At 48.1% G+C, this 20,946-nt stretch overlaps 2 protein-coding genes and 1 long non-coding RNA gene across 14 annotated transcripts; 2 read left to right on the top strand and 1 right to left on the bottom strand.

The window, feature by feature from the left end:
- Positions 1 to 5,287: 5,287 nt before the first annotated feature.
- LOC123400163 (protein POLLENLESS 3-LIKE 2) lies at positions 5,288 to 7,752 on the bottom strand. The gene is made up of 4 exons (XM_045094579.1): positions 7,430 to 7,752; positions 7,112 to 7,324; positions 6,824 to 6,979; positions 5,288 to 6,669 (listed from the first exon to the last, which is right to left on the bottom strand). Exons 1-4 carry the CDS (start codon positions 7,646 to 7,648, stop codon positions 5,638 to 5,640), a joined length of 1,620 nt encoding a protein of 539 aa, XP_044950514.1. The 5' UTR covers positions 7,649 to 7,752; the 3' UTR covers positions 5,288 to 5,637.
- A 1,100-nt stretch (positions 7,753 to 8,852) lies between these two features.
- On the top strand, positions 8,853 to 20,482 carry LOC123400162. 12 transcript variants are annotated; one of them, XR_006610497.1, is made up of 20 exons: positions 8,853 to 8,995; positions 9,088 to 9,130; positions 9,226 to 9,373; positions 9,466 to 9,508; positions 9,604 to 9,751; positions 9,844 to 9,886; positions 9,982 to 10,129; positions 10,222 to 10,264; positions 10,360 to 10,507; positions 10,600 to 10,642; positions 10,738 to 10,885; positions 10,978 to 11,020; positions 11,116 to 11,263; positions 11,356 to 11,398; positions 11,494 to 11,641; positions 11,730 to 11,823; positions 11,971 to 12,271; positions 12,604 to 14,009; positions 14,606 to 14,691; positions 20,165 to 20,482. It is a non-coding gene; the product is annotated as an uncharacterized LOC123400162 (long non-coding RNA). The 12 variants fall into 12 exon arrangements; XR_006610500.1 differs by lacking the exon at positions 20,165 to 20,482 and having other exon boundaries at positions 12,604 to 12,660; positions 13,864 to 14,009; positions 14,606 to 15,005; XR_006610495.1 differs by lacking the exon at positions 20,165 to 20,482 and having other exon boundaries at positions 12,604 to 12,713; positions 13,864 to 14,009; positions 14,606 to 15,005.
- LOC123400161 (myb-related protein Hv1) lies at positions 18,387 to 19,848 on the top strand. The gene is made up of 2 exons (XM_045094578.1): positions 18,387 to 18,875; positions 19,021 to 19,848. The coding sequence occupies exons 1-2, from the start codon at positions 18,613 to 18,615 to the stop codon at positions 19,565 to 19,567; spliced, it is 810 nt and encodes a 269-aa protein (XP_044950513.1). The 5' UTR covers positions 18,387 to 18,612; the 3' UTR covers positions 19,568 to 19,848.
- Positions 20,483 to 20,946: the final 464 nt, after the last annotated feature.

The raw sequence follows: 20,946 nt of genomic DNA, 5'->3' as shown, positions 1-20,946 counted from the left end.
GCATAGCATCATCAGGCATAGTATCAAGCATAGCATCATCAAGCACAGGCGACATATCAAGATTTCTAGCAGGAGGTGATGTCGCAAACTTACTCATAACTGAAGATGAATCAAGTGCAGAGCTAGATGGCAGTTCCTTACCTGTCCTCGTAGTTGAGGGAAAGACTTTAGTTCTTGGATCTATCGGATTCCTCATAGTGACCAGCAGACGTAAATACCAAGTAAGTCAGAGAATATAGTTGTGCCTCCCTGGCAACGGCACCAGAAAATAGTCTTGATAACCCACAAGTATAGGGGATCGCAACAGTTTTCGAGGGTAGAGTATTCAACCCAAATTTATTGATTCGACTCAAGGGGAAGCGAAAGAATATTCTCAAGTATTAGCAGCTGAGTTGTCAATTCAATCACACCTGAAAGATTAGTATCTGCAAGCAAAGTATCAGTAGCAAAGTGGTATGATAGCAACGGTGCCAGAAAACAGGTCTGTTGACGGCAGACTATTCCTCACTTGTTGTATCAATGGCGCCAGAAAAAGGTCTTTTGGCAGGTAACAACAAAGTAACAAGTAACAGCAGTAGTGACACCAGTAGCAAGTAACAACAGTAGTGACAGCAGTAGCAAGTAACAGCAGTAGCGGCAAAGTAACGTAGCAAGGACCAGTAGTAAAAGACACGTAGGCATTGGATCGGTGATGGATGATTATGCCAGATGTGATTCATCATGTAACATCTATAACACGGAGAGATAAGTAACTAGCTCCAATTCGTCAATCTAATGTAGGCATGTATTCCGTATCTAGTCATACGTGCTTAGGGAAAAGAACTTGCATGACATCTATTGTCCATCCCTCCCATGGCAGCGGGGTCCTAATGGAAACTACGGGATATTAAGGTTCTCCTTTTAATAAAGAACCGGACCAACGCATTAACACTTGGTGAATACATGAACTCCTCATACTATGGTCATCTCCGGGAGTGGTTCCGGCTATTGTCACTCCGGGGTTGCCGGGTCATAACACATAGTAGGTGACTACAGCTTGCAAGATAGGATCTAAAACACACATATATTGGCGACAACATAATAGCTTCAGATTTGAAATCATGGCACTCGGGCCCTAGTCACAAGCATTAAGCATGGCAAAGTAGTAGCAACATCAAACTCAGAACATAGTGGATACTAGGGATCAATCCCCGTCAAAACTAACTCGATTACATGATAGATCTCATCCAACTCATCCTCGTCCAGCAAGCCTACGATGAGATTACTCACGAACGGTGAAGAGCATCATGGAATTGGTGATGGAGGAAGGTTGATGATGACGATGGCGACGATTTCCCCTCTCCGGAGCCCAGAACGGACTCCAGATCTGCCTTCCAGATGAAGAACAGGAGGTGGCGGCGCCTCCGTATCGTAAAACGCGATGAATCCTTCTCCGTGATTTTTTCCGGGTGAAACAGAATATATAGAGCTGAGATTGGAGGTGGTGGAGCCTCGTGGGCCCTACAAGCCTGCCATGCGCGGCCAGGGGGGTGGCCGCGCCACCTGGGCTTGTGGCCCACTGGCTCACCTCCTCCGGTGGATCTTTGCGCAGGTATTTTTCAGTAATTCCGGAAAAATTCTCCGTAAATTTTCAGGTCATTCTGAGAACTTTTATTTCTGCACAAAAACAACACCATGGCAATTCTGCTGAAAACAGCGTTAGTACGGGTTAGTTCCATTCAGATCATGCAAATTAGAGTCCAAAACAAGGGCAAAAGAATTCGGAAAAGTAGATACGACGGAGACGTATCAACAGGCGACACATCAAAATTTCTAGCAGGAGGTGGTGTCGAAAACTTACTCATAACTGAAGGTGAATCAAGTGCAGAGCTAGATGGCAGTTCCTTACCTGTCCTCGTAGTTGAGGGCAAGACTTTAGTTTTTGGATCTCTCGGATTCCTCATAGTGATCAGCAGACGTAAATCCCAAGTGACTCAGAGAATAGAGCTATGCCTCCCCGACAACGGCGCGAGAAAATAGTTTTGATAACCCACAAGTATAGGGGATCGCAACAGTTTTCGAGGGTAGAGTATTCAACCCAAATTTGTTGATTCGACACAAGGGGAAGCCAACGAATATTCTCGAGTATTAGCAGTTGAGTTGTCAATTCAACCACAGCTGAAAGACTTAGTATCTGCAGCAAAGTATCAGTAGCAAAAGTGGTGTGATAGCAACAGTAGCAACGGTAACAGTAGCAGCAGTGACAGCAGTAGCGGTAGAGTAACAGTAGCAGCAGTGACAGCAGTAGCGGTAACAGTAGCAGCAGTGACAGCAGTAGCGGCAGAGTAACAGTAGCAGCACCGACAACAATAGCGACAAAGTAACGTAGCAAGGACCAGTAGGAAAATCTCGTAGGCATTGGATCGGTGATGGATAATTATGTCGGATGACATTCATCATGCAACAGTTATAACACGGAGAGATATGCAACTAGCTCCAGTTCGTCAATGTAATGTAGGCATGTATTCCGTATGTAGTCATACATGCTTAGGGAAAAGAACTTGCATGACATCTATTGTCCATCCCTCCCGTGGCAGCGGGGTCCTAATGGAAACTATGGGATATTAAGGTTATCCTTTTAATAGAGAACCGGAAAAAAGCATTAGCACTTAGTGAATACATGAACTCCTCATATTATGGTCATCTCCGGGAGTGGTTCCGGCTATTGTCACTCCGGGGTTGCCAGGTCATAACACATAGCAGGTGACTACAACTTGCAAGATAGGATCAAGAACATACATATATTGGCGAGAACATAATAGGTTCAGATCTGAAATCATGGCACTCGGGCCCTAGTGACAAGCATTAAGCATGGCAAAGTAGTAGCAACATCAATCTCAGAACATAGTGGATACTAGGGAACAATGCCCATCAAAACTAACTCGATTACATGATAGATCTCATCCAACCCATCACCGTCCAACAAGCCTACGATGAGATTACTCACGAACGGTGAAGAGCATCATGGAAGTGGCGATGAAGGAAGGTTGGTGATGATGATGGCGACGATCTCCCCTCTCCGGAGCCCAGAACGGACTCCAGATCTGCCCTCCAGAGGAAGAACAGGTGGTGGCGGCGCCTCCGTATAGTAAAACGTGATGAACTCTTCTCCTTGATTTTTTTTCCGGACGAAAGGGACTAAATAGAGCTGGAGTTGGAGGCGGCGGAGCTCCGAGGGCCCCACAAGCCTGCTAGGCACGGCCAGGGGGGCGCACCTGGTGGGCTTGTGGGCTCCTCGCTCCACTCCTCCGGTTGATTCTTGCGCCAGTATTTTTTATATATTCCACAAAAAATCCTGGTAAATTTCCAGGTCATTCCGAGAACTTTTATTTCTGCGCAAAAACAACACCATGGCAATTCTACTGAAAACAGCGTTAGTCCGGGTTAGTTCCATTCAAATCATGCAAATTAGAGTCCAAAACAAGGGAAAAAGAGTTTGGAAAAGTAGATACGACGGAGACGTATCAGGGCCTAATCATCCGAAGACTTTACACATCGGCGTTGAAGGCTAGTTCGAGGGCTACCGAGGGAGTCCAGAATTAAGGGGTCCTTAGGTAGTCGGCTTACTATGAAGAGGTCGGCCTGATGGGCTGTGCCTATGATGGGCCGGGCTGTGCGATCGTCTCGTATTCAAGGAGGATAACCCCGAAGACCTGCGTGGCAACCAAGTAAAAGTATATTAAGTCGGTTGCATGTAACCCTAGGCCCTCCCGGTGACTATATAAACTGGGGGTCCTCATCCATGTAGGCTGATTACCTCACCTAGGGTTTAGTGTACACGGTCTCGAGGTAGACTCTGTAATCATCATCCACATCAATATAATCAAGCGGGACGTAGGGTTTTACCTCCTCAAGAGGGCTCGAACCTGGGTAAACATTGTCCCCCCTTTCTCCTGCAACCCATCAATCCAAGGTCCACAGTCCGGGACCCCCCGAGATCTGCCGGTTTTGACGCCGACACCCGTGAAGATGGGAACCTCATGGATTGGTCTCGCGTGGTTCGCGACCAACCTGGCAATGTGCAGCATAGATACCTTGCCTACGTGTCCAAGATCATGCCCCTCCTTGAGTGCCATACATATATCTTTGTCAAGAACAAGACCACAAGATGTAGATCTTTGTGAAGACTATCACCGACAAGATCATCACTCTAGAGAGAGGTTGATCTGCAGCATCAACAACAAGTCCAATATCTCCTCAATAATGGGCTTCCACCCGGTAATACCATCCCGATGGCTTGCCTCCCACGGGTGTCGTGAATCCTACCAATGACCAGATCGCTGGGGGCACGTGATAGGACGACTCTGGGGGTGGCACCATAGGAATGCGACAACGAGACGTCGGGGGAGTGAGTTGGCACACATGCACGACTTCCCTTGGCGGGCAAGTTGGATGCCTCCTCGCGCTATGTAGGCTTTCTCCCGCATATGATCCACTTGGCGACACGCGCTACAGTAGTAGACGCAGAATTCAACATTGCCGACGGATGGGACGTGCGCCCGCTCCCTGCAAGATGGCCCGGCACAATGTGTTGTTCGCCTCTACAGCGCGCTCATCCCAACTTCAAAACAACCCCATTTACACCTTCATATCTAAGGTGGCCACCCCTTGCAACTATAAAAAAGGATCCCATGTTCTCTAGATCACTTTTGGACCCTAGCAAAACATATATGTAATCCATAACACATTGCCTATTCCAAGGCCTGAGCAAGCCCCGAGAACGGAATTAGTGCACCTGTAACTTTATTCAACCGATCTAGGAGGGTGAACAGCTTTTTTGCATTTCTTTTATTGTGATCGGCCGTTTTATGAACATTTTAAAAAAAATTTAGGAACATCTTAAATTGATTGGCGTTGAACAGTGAAACTCTGGAACTTCGTTTTAGAGCAAGTCTATAAACCCGTTTACATGATAATTTTGCTTATGTGAAGGGATGAAAAAGTAGGAGGAGTGCGTTTTTATGCAAGTATACGAGTTTCTAGGTAGATGTAATAAATAAATGTGAAAAAAGAGAGATGAGAAAATGCTCTTAGGGGGACGGCAGTCGTTGCTGCCTTGCTTCCCGTTTGTATACAATGGTGGCTGATTACCTTTTTTTTTTTGGGACCGCTCACCAAGGCGGCCTTGCCTGAAGAAGTTGGCCGCGGTGGTGATCGATTTAAATCTCTCTGAATAAGATTTCAGCACATTTCTCTTTCAAAAGAACAATTCTGAATGACTGACAACACACGAATAAGATGACCGAAATGCAATCAACTGAACTTTGTTATTTGAGCTTTGATGATTATCGGGATCAGCTTCTGTTACAGGCAACAGAAGGATCAGGAGGAAACACGCACTCCTGCCAATGTTATTTTGACTGTGTTATAAAAAAAAATTAAAATCAACGAATCAGCAGCAAACTAAAGAAAACAAGTCGAGCGGTAATGTCGATCGATCCCTCCCTATCTGAATTTTTTTTTTAACTTAAAAAACCGCGATGCAGAAACTCCAGGAGAACAAGCTCATCTCCTTCGCAGCGTCGCCACCTCCCCCCCTCTTCGGTTGTGTGAGCAGCAGCAGAAAAGAAAACCAAAACCAAGAAGCCTCGCCGTCGGTCACAGAGCGTTGAGCGTCTGCGTGATGTCCTGGAAGATCCTCAGCCTCTTCCCCACCTTCTCCTTCACCGCCGCCGGGCTGGTGTCGCAGCAGCTCGCCGGAGGAGCCGCCTTTGCTGACGGCTTGCCGACATTATTGCAGTTCTCGTCCTCGCCGAGGACCGGGGCCAGGACGGACGCGACGAGGGCCTCGTCGAACGCGCTGTGGTCCGGGAGCTCCGGCCACCTTTCCTCGGCGGTGAGCGACTTCCTCCTGCCGTTGTTGTTGTTGTTGTCCTGGTTCTTGTCGGCCTCCTTGTTGCCGCTCTGCTGCTCCTCCTTGGTCTTCTCCCCGGCTGCCTTGTCCATGGCGGTGCCGGACCGCGTCCTCTTCAGGTTGCCCATGGGATCGTGGTGCATCTGCGTCGGAGGCTTCTGCTGCGGCAGCTGCTGCAGCTGGCGCGGCGCGTTCTGCGGTGGCTTGGCGGCCAGCGGCGGCATGCGGTGCGAGTAGAACGGCTGCGCGTCGATGTTGAGGTTGGCCTGCTGCTGCTGCTGCTGCTGCTGTTGCAGCGCGGCCATCTTCTTGCCCGCGGCTGCCGCGCCAGGGCCGGCGTTGTTCTCGTCGGCGAAGTGGTCGCGCGGCTGCGGGGCAGGCGGGGGCAGCAGGTGGTCGATGCACGGCTGCGGCTGCCAGATGCTGGAGGGGGAGCCGAGCATGAGCGCGTCGAAGAGCCACTTCTTGTCGACGAGGTTGTCGACGGCGCCGGCCCATCCGGGGCGGCCGACGAGCTTGACCTCGAGGTCGCGGAGCATCTCCTGCGCGCGCTCGTAGGCCTTGAGGTGGGAGTCGGCGCCGCGGAGGCCGTCGACGCCGGCGGGGCGCACCTGCTTGAGCACGTCCTTGGCCTCCAGCACCCGTCCCTGCTTCATGAGGCAGATCCCCAGGTTGCACATCTTGTTGTTGTCCGGGCCGATGACCAGCGCCCGCCGGTACGCCCCCTCCGCCTCCGTGTAGTTCTCCTTCTGCATCAGCGCCCACCCCAGGTTGCCCTGCGCAACCACAATCAAAACAAAATCGAGTCATTATTTATTACACCATCCATTGCTACTTGCCATTTCGGGGGCCGCTCGATCTGGATTGAATTTGAAATCTTCATGGATCACCAGACGAGGGAGGGGGAGAGAGAGGGAGAGAGGGGCTTACGAGGAGCCTGGTGGCCTCCTGCTCGAGGGTGACCTGGAACTTGCGGCCCTGGGAACGGGCCGTCTTGGTGCGCTTGCCGTTGAAGGCGTGGCCCTGGTGGATGAGCTGGAGCTTGTGCTTGAGCAGCGAGATCTGGTCGTCCAGCCGCCCGCACCTCTGCACCAAACCCAAGCCCAAATAACCGAATTAAAAAATCGAGCCCTCCGCGTCCCGACGGATCTAGTCTAGCACTGCCGGATTTGAAATTCGAAGTTTGAAAAGGCGGAGGGGTGGGTGGTAATGGTATACCTTGTAGAGGTCGAGGAGGATGTTGTCGAGCGACTCCTGCGCCTGGTCGGAGCAGCGGCTGCGGAGCGACTTGATGGCCTCGATGGCCTCCTCGGCGCGGTTCTGCTGCTTCATCACGATGGCCATGTCCTTGAGCGCGCTGTCCACCCTGTCGCCGGCGTTGATCGCGCCCCAGAACAGCGCTATCGCCTTCTCCGGGTCCTTGTCCACAAGCTGCCGTCCATCACCACCGTCAGCCCCGTCCAACAACAAATTCAAAAAAAAAAAAAAACGAAAGCAAACAAGAGAGCAAGGCTCCCGCAGAGCACGAGGACGCACCTGGACGCGCTTGGCGCGGACGTAGGGCGTGTCGCCGACGGGGACCTTGTGGGCCACATGGAAGGAGTCGGAGTGCGTGCGCAGCATGGACGACGCCGCCGGCTTGACGGGGGAGCAGGGCGCGGACTTGGTCGGCCGGAGCACGCCTCCCACTCCGCCCATGCCGCCGGCGCCGGCGAGGCACTGGTCGAGCTGGTGGTTGTGCTGCGGGTGCATCATGGCGGCTCCCTACTAGATCAGATCGGATCTCCTCCGCGAGGACGGATTTGATTTGGATGGCGAGGGGGCGGAGGGAGGCGGCGCAGGAACGCTTTGGGGGAGGGAGGGAGGCATTGGATTCGATTATGCCGAGGAATATATACGAATCCCGCCGCCCGTCCGACCGTTGGAGGATTAGGCTAGCCGTTCGGCCAACTAGCCGTTGGGGGTCCTCGCCCGCCCTCTCCCGGGCCGGATGGCAGGCCTCGCCGCGGCCCGTTTAGCCGTGAATTGATGTAATGAACGCCTTATCTCTTAACCAACCTCGTTCGGCCAGCACGGCAGGGCCCACCTGGCAGGCCGCGGTTGCTCTCCTTCCGTCCTTCGCGTGTCGTTTGAATCAGACCGCCTCGCCTCGTCGGCGCCGGGCGCTCTAGCTAGCCGCCCATCGCCGCGAGCTGCCACTGTTTTGCGTGCAGCGGCCCGCCTCCGCCGCCGTTGCGGCGCGGAGGCCGCGGGATGTGCCTTGTTTGTGTTATGGTGGGGCGCCGTTTTGGCGTCGTACTGTTGGCCGCGGCCGTTTGACGCTCACCCGTGAGTTGTTCGACGGAATGCCCGAGCGCAGCAAGGCTGTGCGATCGCGTTTTCCGCATGCCAAGCTCCAATGCCATGGAAAATGGATGTTTTAGGGAGTGTTTTGCCGCTGAAACGGGCTATGCTGAATGATTGCGCAACTATGCAGCGGTGAGTTGGTTATACACACACAACCGTGAGGATGGCCGAGCTGATGCAGGCATGCGGCGATGAGCGTACTGAATCTTCAGTTATGTTGGTTGCAGGGTGTCTCCGAATCGGAATGACGCTTTCGGATTCAGATCCGGATTGACTGGCTCGGAAGCGCGTGAGACGGAAAAAGCATTATTAACTTTGCACCATGTAAGTGGTACAAACTTTTAATTACGACCACCTGTACAGTTCCGTTGGATTCTGGTAACGTAAATCTTCATGTGCTCTGCAATAATGGTGCCTGTCGTACACGATGAGTGTCAAGTGTGCTGAATCTTCAGTTATGCTAATTGCAGGGAGACTTGATACCGGAATAATGCGTGCGAAGCCGGATCGGGGGTAAGTGGTAACGTAAATCTTGGTGTGCTCATCAATAATGTAGTCATATACAATGAGTGCCAAGTGTGCTGAATCTTCGGTTATGTTGGTTGCAGGGCGTTTCCGTATCGGAATAACACGTGCGAAGTTGGAAAACGGATATGGCTGGTGCAAAGCACGTGAGCCGGAAAAGGCAATTACTTTGCAGCCTGTAAGTGGTGCAAACTATAATCAAGCTCTTCTGTGCCGTTCCCGTAGACTACGGTAACGTAAATCTTGATCTGTGCTGCAATAATGGTGTCTGTCGTACACGATGAGTGTCAAGTGTGCTGAATCTTCAGTTATGCTAATTGCAGGGAGACTTGATACCGGAATAATGCGTGCGAAGCCGGATCGGGGGTAAGTGGTAACGTAAATCTTGGTGTGCTCATCAATAATGTAGTCATATACAATGAGTGCCAAGTGTGCTGAATCTTCGGTTATGTTGGTTGCAGGGCGTTTCCGTATCGGAATAACACGTGCGAAGTTGGAAAACGGATATGGCTGGTGCAAAGCACGTGAGCCGGAAAAGGCAATTACTTTGCAGCCTGTAAGTGGTGCAAACTATAATCAAGCTCTTCTGTGCCATTCCTGTAGACTACGGTAACGTAAATCTTGATCTGTGCTGCAATAATGGTGTCTGTCGTACACGATGAGTGTCAAGTGTGTTGAATCTTCAGTTATGCTAATTGCAGGGAGACTTGATACCGGAATAATGCGTGCGAAGCCGGATCGGGGGTAAGTGGTAACGTAAATCTTGGTGTGCTCATCAATAATGTAGTCATATACAATGAGTGCCAAGTGTGCTGAATCTTCGGTTATGTTGGTTGCAGGGCGTTTCCGTATCGGAATAACACGTGCGAAGTTGGAAAACGGATATGGCTGGTGCAAAGCACGTGAGCCGGAAAAGGCAATTACTTTGCAGCCTGTAAGTGGTGCAAACTATAATCAAGCTCTTCTGTGCCGTTCCCGTAGACTACGGTAACGTAAATCTTGATCTGTGCTGCAATAATGGTGTCTGTCGTACACGATGAGTGTCAAGTGTGTTGAATCTTCAGTTATGCTAATTGCAGGGAGACTTGATACCGGAATAATGCGTGCGAAGCCGGATCGGGGGTAAGTGGTAACGTAAATCTTGGTGTGCTCATCAATAATGTAGTCATATACAATGAGTGCCAAGTGTGCTGAATCTTCGGTTATGTTGGTTGCAGGGCGTTTCCGTATCGGAATAACACGTGCGAAGTTGGAAAACGGATATGGCTGGTGCAAAGCACGTGAGCCGGAAAAGGCAATTACTTTGCAGCCTGTAAGTGGTGCAAACTATAATCAAGCTCTTCTGTGCCGTTCCCGTAGACTACGGTAACGTAAATCTTGATCTGTGCTGCAATAATGGTGTCTGTCGTACACGATGAGTGTCAAGTGTGCTGAATCTTCAGTTATGCTAATTGCAGGGAGACTTGATACCGGAATAATGCGTGCGAAGCCGGATCGGGGGTAAGTGGTAACGTAAATCTTGGTGTGCTCATGAATAATGTAGTCATATACAATGAGTGCCAAGTGTGCTGAATCTTCGGTTATGTTGGTTGCAGGGCGTTTCCGTATCGGAATAACACGTGGGAAGTTGGAAAACGGATATGGCTGGTGCAAAGCACGTGAGCCGGAAAAGGCAATTACTTTGCAGCCTGTAAGTGGTGCAAACTATAATCAAGCTCTTCTGTGCCGTTCCCGTAGACTACGGTAACGTAAATCTTGATCTGTGCTGCAATAATGGTGTCTGTCGTACACGATGAGTGTCAAGTGTGCTGAATCTTCAGTTATGCTAATTGCAGGGAGACTTGATACCGGAATAATGCGTGCGAAGCCGGATCGGGGGTAAGTGGTAACGTAAATCTTGGTGTGCTCATCAATAATGTAGTCATATACAATGAGTGCCAAGTGTGCTGAATCTTCGGTTATGTTGGTTGCAGGGCGTTTCCGTATCGGAATAACACGTGCGAAGTTGGAAAACGGATATGGCTGGTGCAAAGCACGTGAGCCGGAAAAGGCAATTACTTTGCAGCCTGTAAGTGGTGCAAACTATAATCAAGCTCTTCTGTGCCATTCCTGTAGACTACGGTAACGTAAATCTTGATCTGTGCTGCAATAATGGTGTCTGTCGTACACGATGAGTGTCAAGTGTGTTGAATCTTCAGTTATGCTAATTGCAGGGAGACTTGATACCGGAATAATGCGTGCGAAGCCGGATCGGGGGTAAGTGGTAACGTAAATCTTGGTGTGCTCATCAATAATGTAGTCATATACAATGAGTGCCAAGTGTGCTGAATCTTCGGTTATGTTGGTTGCAGGGCGTTTCCGTATCGGAATAACACGTGCGAAGTTGGAAAACGGATATGGCTGGTGCAAAGCACGTGAGCCGGAAAAGGCAATTACTTTGCAGCCTGTAAGTGGTGCAAACTATAATCAAGCTCTTCTGTGCCGTTCCCGTAGACTACGGTAACGTAAATCTTGATCTGTGCTGCAATAATGGTGTCTGTCGTACACGATGAGTGTCAAGTGTGCTGAATCTTCAGTTATGCTAATTGCAGGGAGACTTGATACCGGAATAATGCGTGCGAAGCCGGATCGGGGGTAAGTGGTAACGTAAATCTTGGTGTGCTCATGAATAATGTAGTCATATACAATGAGTGCCAAGTGTGCTGAATCTTCGGTTATGTTGGTTGCAGGGCGTTTCCGTATCGGAATAACACGTGCGAAGTTGGAAAACGGATATGGCTGGTGCAAAGCACGTGAGCTGGAAAAGGCAATTACTTTGCAGCCTGTAAGTGGTGCAAACTATAATCAAGCTCTTCTGTGCCATTCCCGTAGACTCTGGTAACGTAACTCCTGATCCGCTCAGCAACAATTGTGTGGTATACGATGATTGTCATGTGTGCTGGATCTTTAGTTATCCTGATTGCAGGGGTTTTCCGTATCGGAAATAACACGTGTGAAGCCAGATCGGGGATGGCTGGCGCAAAGTTTGTAAGACGGAAAAAGCATTAATTTTTCAGCATGTAAGTGGTACAAACTTTAATTATGTTTACCAGTGCCAGTCCGTTAAATTTCTGGTAACGTAATTCTTGATCCGCTCTGCAATAATGGTCTCGTGTCGTATACGATGAGTGTCAAGTGTGCTGGATCTTCAGTTATTCTGATTGCAGGGCGTTTCCGTATCGGAAATAACACGTGTGAAGCCAGATCGGGGATGGCTGGCGCAAAGTTTGTAAGCCGGAAAAGGCATTAATTTTTCAGCATGTAAGTGGTACAAACTTTAATTATGTTTACCTGTGCCATTCCGTTATATGCTGGTAATGTAATTCTTGATCCGCTCTGCAATAATGGTCTCGTGTCGTATACGATGAGTGTGAAGTGCGCTGGATCTTCAGTTATGCTGATTGCAGGGTGTTTCTGTTACGGAACAACATGTACCGACCTGGATCGGGGATGAGCGGCGCAATCCAGGTGAGCCCGAAAAAACATTTACTTTTTAGCATGTAAGTGGTACAAACTTTAATTATGCTCACCTGTGCCGTTCCGCTAGATTTTGGTAATGTAATTCTTGATCTGCTCTGAAATAATGGTCTCGTGCCGTACACAATGCAGTGTGGTTTTGCACCATTTTGTTTATTCCTCATTGCTTGAATACAAACTTATTGCATCTCATCTGATGGATTTGCATATAACGGATCTCATGAGGCTCTTTCGTCGCCATGTATAAGAATAAGACTTGACCGATGGGAACTAGAGATCTTGAGTGTTAGGCGTACTGAAAGATTTAGTTATGCTTATTGCAGGGTGTTTCCCTATTGCGCAAAGCTCGTGAGCTGGGAAAGGCATTAACTACGCAGCATGTAAGTGGGACAAGCTTTAATTATGCTCGACTGTGCCGTTCCGTTAGACTCTGGTAATGTAACTCTTTATCTGCTCTGCAATAATGGTGTCGTGTAGTATACGATGAAGTTTGGTTCTACACTGTTTTGTTTTCTTCCTCATTGGTTGAGTATAAATTTGTTGCATCTGGTCTGGACTCTAAAAACGTCTTATAAAAAGTTACAGAGGAAGTAGCATATAAGGATCCCCATCAGGCTCTTTTGTCGACATGTATAAGGAAAAAAAAAACGACCGAGGGGAACTAGCACCCGTGCCATTTCTTTTAATTAGAAGAAACTACCATGAGCAGTATCCGGGTGGGCTGGGAAGGCACTTGTGCCTCTAACCAACTGAGTGGCACTCAGTTCTCATAGCCATGTATAAGAATGTCATTGTTCTATGCAACTCGTTTTCATGATACAGTTGTAGCTCTAGAGTCATCTCTATGTGCACCAAAATCTCTGAGCAAGTTGCATGTATTGTGGTTGTGTTGGATTTGTATGCCTGACATGACTGATGTGATGTAGACATGTTGACAACCCTGATACAGTGCTAAATAGCTTATAAAGCTAATGACTAAATGCACATTAAAGTTAGGTTCAGCATGGGTATGTATTTATTGTCTTTGCAGGGTGGCGCTTGCTGGTATTCTGTACCATAGCGATGGCTTACTCTGCCTTTGACCCGCCGTATGGAGAGCACAGATGACACACAAAAGGAGCAATGTTTTCGTATTCTGTCATCCTTATATAGTTACTGAATTTTCATATGGTTTTTGTATTAAAACATTCCCCTGTATCACTACCTCATATGCAGATGTTGTTAACATGATACAGAAGAAAAAAGAAAATTAGTATCATTCTCATCATCATTTTGCCTCGATAAAATTAATGGAAGGATGCCTTAAGTGACATATCTGACGTTCGCAAGACCGAAAAACATGCAATTTGCTACATTTTAGCTGCACTTACAACCCTGTCAATATTGAGACTACCTTTAACTTGTGTTTCATGGAGCTTTTGCTCAGGCTCAAGACTTTTTGGACATGTTTCCAGGTTTTTTATTGAAAGCGCTTGTTTGTTCTTTTTGTCTATCAAGTAGTATTAGTCTTAGGAGAAATTGTGCTTCTCTAAATCTATTATATGGGTTCAAAGTAATGAACTACCTGTGCTCCCTCTTAATAGTATGGTCAGACAAGAACAATGGTTAACTGTCTCTCAGTTCAATTGAGATGATAAGTGTTTGGAGGAGCTGCATGCACAGAGATGAAGGCATTCTAGTCAAACCGGATAAGGATAATGTATGCAAACAAAATTATGTCCATGCCACTGTAAAGTTCCTGAACTTTTGGTCTCAAATCATTGTGTGATTATGCTTTCCCGTATTTCTTATGTGTATTTCCGGGGCCCTTCCATTATTCAACTACCAAACATACCCTGTAGCTAATAAATACTATGTATTTATTTCTTATAAGTGGATTCTCATAAGGTCCACCTGTACTCAACTCAAAATGAGTTTGTCTAGCAGTAGTTAATAAAGGACAATTGACTAACAGGTAAGGGTGGCATATGTGTATTATTTGTATTAGCTTGCAGATGTATCAACCTGACCAAACATTTGTATGTAGCTAAATCTGTAGATCTGGGGTATTAGTTTATTGTTCTTTCAGTCTTTTAGTTTCAATTGGTTATACTACTATGTTTAAATCTAAGTTGTATCGTAAAGCTTGATCTTTTAATGCAACCTACCGTTCAATGCCACATACCGATAGCCAGTGTCAGTAAATAGTTGTACACAGTAAAACCCATTAGCCGTGGGCAACGCCATATGCTGATACACTGCTTGCGCATTGTAATTTGTAACTAGTTCTCCACGAACTCAATCAAGTTAGGATACATGGAGTTTTGATGGATTCTTTCTCTGCAGAAAGCCACAACCAGTGGAAGCTGCAGGGATATCCGATGCTAGCTTTTGTGATAGAAGCACCGAGAAAAAGGAACTCAGAAAGCACTGTAAGCATGAAGAATTTCCAACTTGTGCTCTAATGCTCTTATGTCGATTTGTACATGAAGTGCTTTTAATAGTGGAAATTTGATATGGTTAGTGCTCTAGAGCAACAAGCACTAGGCATCTAGAGTTCTAATAAACATAGGTTACTGCTGAAGTATTTAGACTGCCCACCTTTGCTAAAAGGACGAGCTTTGGAGTAAACTAATTGTTTCATGGGAAAACATGCTGTCGAGGTTCACGGTAAGCCTCATGGTTTTTTCACGAGTCCAAATATGTGACGCATGGTGATCAGGATCACTTTATGCCTTCATTCAAATGACAAAAGCATTGTGTCTGCTGACTTTTGTTTGACCTGTCATTTGGCGTTATGAACATTGGTCTAGGACAGTGGGACTAGATAGTATTTTTTTTTTCTACCCTTGATGTTTTAGTTGTTTGAAGACAGTCAAAGTCTCTGGTAGTGGAGGACTAGTGTTGGAAGGTTTTCTTGTCTGTTCAACGAACAATCATCCACTTGAAGGCTGAAACATTGTGTGTTACAGCCAGAAGATCACATATTCAATGATTCTTGGGCCAAATTTAAAAGCAGTCACTTAGTTCGCCAAATTTCTAACTGACCAACCTGATCCTTGCGTTTGCAGCATTACACTAGCTGCCTGCTTGGTAAAACAAGAGTTCACAGTCCGCGGAAGGCAAAAGGAAACTGCTGGTCTGCTCCTAGCTAGCTAGTGAATTTGGGTTGAAGTTCCGGAGACCAACACCACACCTAACCTAATAATAGGCGATTGGATGGAAGAATGCAAGGACTGGTAGGTAGGAGGAGGATGCCATGGGGAGTTTGGAGCTTTATGCAGGCATACAAGGGGCATGTAGGTTGGAGGAAACAAAGAGGGAGTTGGGGGAGAGGAGTCATGGATAAGTGCTGTTCGTGCTTGCGCCATGTGGTGTGGGGGCTGGCTAATCGGCCTTGGCCATGCCTCCCTGGAAGAGATAACAGCAAAAGGGTGTCCTAGACCTACCTCCCTCCTCACCTTCTTCTTTCCCTCCCCCCCCCCCCCCCCCCTAACCTATAACTGTCCAGCTTGCAGAATGGAGGATTCTTCCACCACAAGTGTGTGGCTGAGAAGTGGAAGGTAGAGCTACTGCACATAACCAGACACCACTCCTCAACTAGACAACTAAGAGCCATTTCTCTACCTTCCTCTTGCCGGCCTTCATGCTTTCTAGAACTAATGCCTACTAAAATTTATTAACAACTAAAGGGGCAAGGCTTATGGGTTTTGTTTAGGGATTGCACTTTTTTTGCTAGTCATGGGCGGACTATGGTACAAACGGAGATGGTTTACTTGGTTAATTTGATGGACCAAAAGAATAGCTATTTGAGTGTATTATTATATCTGTGGGTAACAAAATGGTGGGACGCCAAACTTGATTTATGGCCAACCAGCTTATTTCTAGTTAGAAACCGTAATGACGACTAGTTATTGATAGCTATATATGCAATAAAGAAGTTTGGTGTCTGATAAATCTAACTTTCTGGTTTGCATGGTGGGCAGATTGGTCCATGCACCCTTATTCCACCCTGTTGAGATGCAGGTATTTTCAAGATAATCTTCTTATTACAGATTTAGCATTAGCCTTGTGCTGAAAAAGTGATACAACCATCCCCTAACATGTTCTGAAATACCCATTAGTTTTTAGTATGTGAACACATATTATCTTAAAAAAAAATCTAAGGCAGAAACCAAGTCGGCTTAAATGAAAAGTGGAGAAATTTGGAGTTAGATCTGGGGTTGTAATCACCCAGTTCTTGCAACAAAGGAATTATGTGGACGATATAGGAAGCATGGCCATTTCATGTAGAGGACCATTGTGGAGTGTGAAGTCCCAATCATTCTGGCCCCAACTGAAGCAAATGGTTAGGGATATTTCCTCCCCTTGCACCCAACCAACTATGGTCCATAGTTTGGTAACCATCCCAAAAGAATATATTAGGTAGGCAAATATTATGTAAGCCCATCTGGATTTCATCATGGATATGTAAGTCCCTCCTAACATGGAACAATTAAATGGTCCACCTCAGCAAGTCATAGCTTCATCTGCCTAAAATCCTCAGAATGTTATGTCCACAGCCTTCTTACCGCGGAGTGAATCCTAAGCTGTAGAAAATTCAGCGTATTCATATTAATATACGTTCTCCATGAATCCTAAGCTGTAGAAAATTCTGCGTATTCATATTAATCTACGTTCTCCATGAGCAAACGGCAAAGCACATGTGATCATAATTGATGATGTCATTATTAAGCACCACTGATAACGTTATCTTTTGCCATGTGGATTAGCCTATAATCTATTGCCATGTGGATTATCCCATATAAATATGATATCCAGGAGATCTGGGTTGCTACAGAAAGAAATAGGAAGCAGTTGCGGGACTAGTAGGTTTGGTGAATTTCTTAATTTAGGGTTGACCAAGCAGCTCAACTAACCAATATTAGAGCTAGAATACAAAACAGAAATGCTTCATATGAAAGTAGCTTCATTCATCGGACTATGGGCAAATTGGCAGGAGCTATGATTGTGCAAAACAGACTATACTATTAGGCAAAAACAAAGAAAAAAGACGGTGGGTGGGCAAAAGAAAATCCGTTTGAGCAGCGTCAGATACCTGTTCCGCCTCATCCTGTTTTATTATTGAAGAATAAACAAGGAAAAGGGGGTGTATGATGAGGGTGCTTCCATTTGTTAACACCTCATCATGTTTGCATTATGCACATTGGCTTGTTAAATCAGGAAACGGTAAGATGATTGGGGCTCGTGAGATCAGGGCTGGTTTGTTTTATCGAAAATATACATGAATGATCCGTATACAACTAATTCTGTCATATACTAGTGTATATATACAGCAGATCACTGTCATGTTGACATAATTGTTTTGGAGAATCAAAACAACCCCCATAGCCCGCAGACGACACCGTGTAGGTCCCTGCATCTCAGCCACAGCTCACAAGAGGTCCTTAGAAAATGGCTCGGGGAATAATCTCCAACGTGTCACATGTTGTTTATCTAACTGAAGTTGTTGTCAGACGGATTATCGTCGAGGATTTGTCTTGCAGAAAGAAAGATTGAGGTTGTATCTGATCTCGCCGATCGTCGCTGCGGATCATTTACTTGTAGATAGAATTGGTTGGAGACCCCTGCCCTGAGTTTTTGTGTTGCACGAGGAGTTTTAGGCAGGGGCAGCATCAGCACTCAACGGAAAGAGACTTGTAGGGGGATGGATGGACCTAATAATCCCCCACAAACAAATTAGGAAGAGGGGGGCATCACGGGGTGGTGGATGCGGTTAGTTAGTTTGCTGTTAAAACCAGAAGGAACGAAGGCGCCAAGAGGGTAGGCAGGGGAGGCTTACCTCACTTTACACCTACCTGTGAATCGGGCAAGTAGGCACGGCAGGCACACAAGGGAGCTGAGCTGAGCTGAGCTGAGCTTGTGTGTCCTGTGGCCTGTGGCTGGCTGGCTGGCTGTGTCGTTGTTGCCTTTCTATCTTCCTCTTTTTGTGCGCGTAATAAACTGGTAAACAAACAAACCGGCGGTGTGATGAGTTGAGGTGAGGTGAGGTCATGGCCTGGGGTAGAGGGGAGGGGAGGGGAGGGGGAGGCCTACCAGTACCAGCCTAACCTTTTTGCCACCAACTCAGCCTCTAGAAGACCTTCTTCCCCGATCCAGTCAAGTGCACTGCCGCCTATAAAGATCCAGCCTCCTCCTCACCCACCCCTCCCCGTGCGTCCCAGTAGCACTAGCACCCAACAACAACACCAACTTCCACTCCTGCAAACCCCAACCCAACCCAACCCAACCCACCACCGAGAAGCACGAGGAAGAAAGCGGACGGTGTCATCGGCGGCGGACCATCTAAAGCGATGGGGAGGTCGCCGTGCTGCGAGAAGGCGCACACCAACAAGGGCGCCTGGACCAAGGAGGAGGACGACCGGCTCACCGCCTACATCAAGGCGCACGGCGAGGGCTGCTGGCGCTCCCTGCCCAAGGCCGCCGGCCTGCTCCGCTGCGGCAAGAGCTGCCGCCTCCGCTGGATCAACTACCTCCGCCCCGACCTCAAGCGCGGCAACTTCAGCCACGAGGAGGACGAGCTCATCATCAAGCTCCACAGCCTCCTGGGCAACAAGTAGGTCCATCCAAATCATTCATTTTTTCCAACGCCACACGATAGCATATCGTAGCAAGTAGCAACGATGAATGGACGATCATCCTCTGTTGTGCTACATGCATAGGCAGCTCTGACATGTGTTGTTTCTGCTTGGCGCGCGCAGATGGTCCCTGATAGCCGGGAGACTGCCGGGGAGGACGGACAACGAGATCAAGAACTACTGGAACACGCACATCCGGAGGAAGCTGACGAGCCGGGGGATCGACCCGGTGACCCACCGCGCGATCAACAGCGACCACGCCGCGTCCAACATCACCATATCCTTTGAGTCGGCGCAGAGGGACGACAAGGGCGCCGTGTTCCGGCGAGACGCCGAGCCCGCCAAGGCAGCAGCAGCGGCAGCGGCGATCTCACACCACGTGGACCACCATCACCGTAGTAACCCCCAGCTTGACTGGGGCCAGGGGAAGCCGCTCAAGTGCCCGGACCTGAACCTGGACCTGTGCATCAGCCCCCCGATCCACGAGGACCCCATGGTGGACACCAAGCCCGTGGTGAAGAGGGAGGCCGGCGTCGGCGTCGGCGTCGGCGTGGTGGGCCTCTGCTTCAGCTGCAGCATGGGGCTCCCCAGGAGCTCGGACTGCAAGTGCAGCAGCTTCATGGGGCTCCGGACCGCCATGCTCGACTTCAGAAGCATCGAGATGAAATGAGCAGAGCAGAGCAGAGCACCCCCTCTCTTCTCTGCTCTTCTCTCCCCTGTCTGTGACGTGGAGATATTGGTTTAGCCTGTAGGTGAAAATACAGCGAGCGAAAGAGAGAGAGATGCAGGAAGGAGAAAGAATGATGATCTTGCCGGCGGTGCCCTGTTTCGGCAAGATCTTCTTCTTCTTCCGATGCTCTCTTGCTGCTCCATTTTGTTTGCCCCGTTGTAAAAAAAGAAAAATTACCGTTTGACTAATCATGAGCAAATAAGGCCCTGTTTGGTTTCAAATAAGTCATCAACTTATAAGTTAAAAAGTGTAAAATAAAATGACTTATTTTGCTAAACAGACCCAACTTATAAGTCATCCCAACTTATAAGTCATAAGTTGCTTCACCCCAACTTAAAACTTATAAATCACCCATTTTTGCATGAAAAGGTGACTTATAAGTCAGATGACAACCAAACAGGCGTGACTTATAAGTCACTGGTTTTAAGTCACCTGATTTATAAGTAGGTGACTTATTGAAACCAAACAGGACCTTATGGAAACCAAACAGGGCCTAATACCCTGGTGCTGTCGTGAAGGTGACCATTCTTTTGGCAGGAGAGCAGAGGAGATGGCACGCCAGATTCAGTGTGGGCGTTGATCTCGAGACCGGGGCAGTGAACCTGAACCTGAAGCGGGCAGAGGCAGAGCCTGAGCGCGTGGGCGCATGTGAGCGTTGCCTAATCCTGCATCCACGGCAGCTCGTGACACGCTTTGCGACCTGCTTTCTTTTCGACGCCCTGTGGTGTGCCTGCATACATACACAACCTTTTTCTCGTTTCTTTCGTTTTGCTAGCGTGTGATTGCTCGAAAAATACAAGTCCATGTCAATATCTTTGCATGCTGTCAATAAACAAAAAGAAAAGAGCTTCTGTAGCCTTTGCTCGTGATTGACTAGTAAACAAAAAGTAATCTGGTCTTGCCATATCCGTACGCAAGTGGTTAGGGTCAGGACTGTGTGCAGATGTGTAGCCAGGTGTTGGTGATAGATAATCGTGGTTACTGCCGTTAATGGACTGTCAGCTAACCACGGCAAGAAAGAGAGAGAGAAAGAAAGGAGGAAGGAAGGACAGGAAGGTGACAAAGGGACAAGGGAACCATTTTAATACCACGGGGCTTGCTAGTAGTTAGGTAAGGCCGTCCCAGACACCAATCTAATCTAATTGTAAACATTTTTCTATTCGGCATCGGGCAACCAACAACTCACTCACTCGGCCGAGTCCAGTCAGCACCCCCTCCTCGTCGTCATCATCATCCCGTCCGCAGTCGAGTCGAGTCTGCCGGCGAGGCCATGGGCCGGGGCCGCACCCGAAAGAAAGGCAGCGGGTTTTGGACGGACG

Source organism: Hordeum vulgare, chromosome 5H (genome assembly GCF_904849725.1).
Source record: "Hordeum vulgare subsp. vulgare chromosome 5H, MorexV3_pseudomolecules_assembly, whole genome shotgun sequence".
In the NCBI taxonomy this organism is placed as follows: Eukaryota; Viridiplantae; Streptophyta; class Magnoliopsida; order Poales; family Poaceae; genus Hordeum; species Hordeum vulgare.
This window is presented reverse-complemented; position numbering and strand designations above follow the sequence as displayed.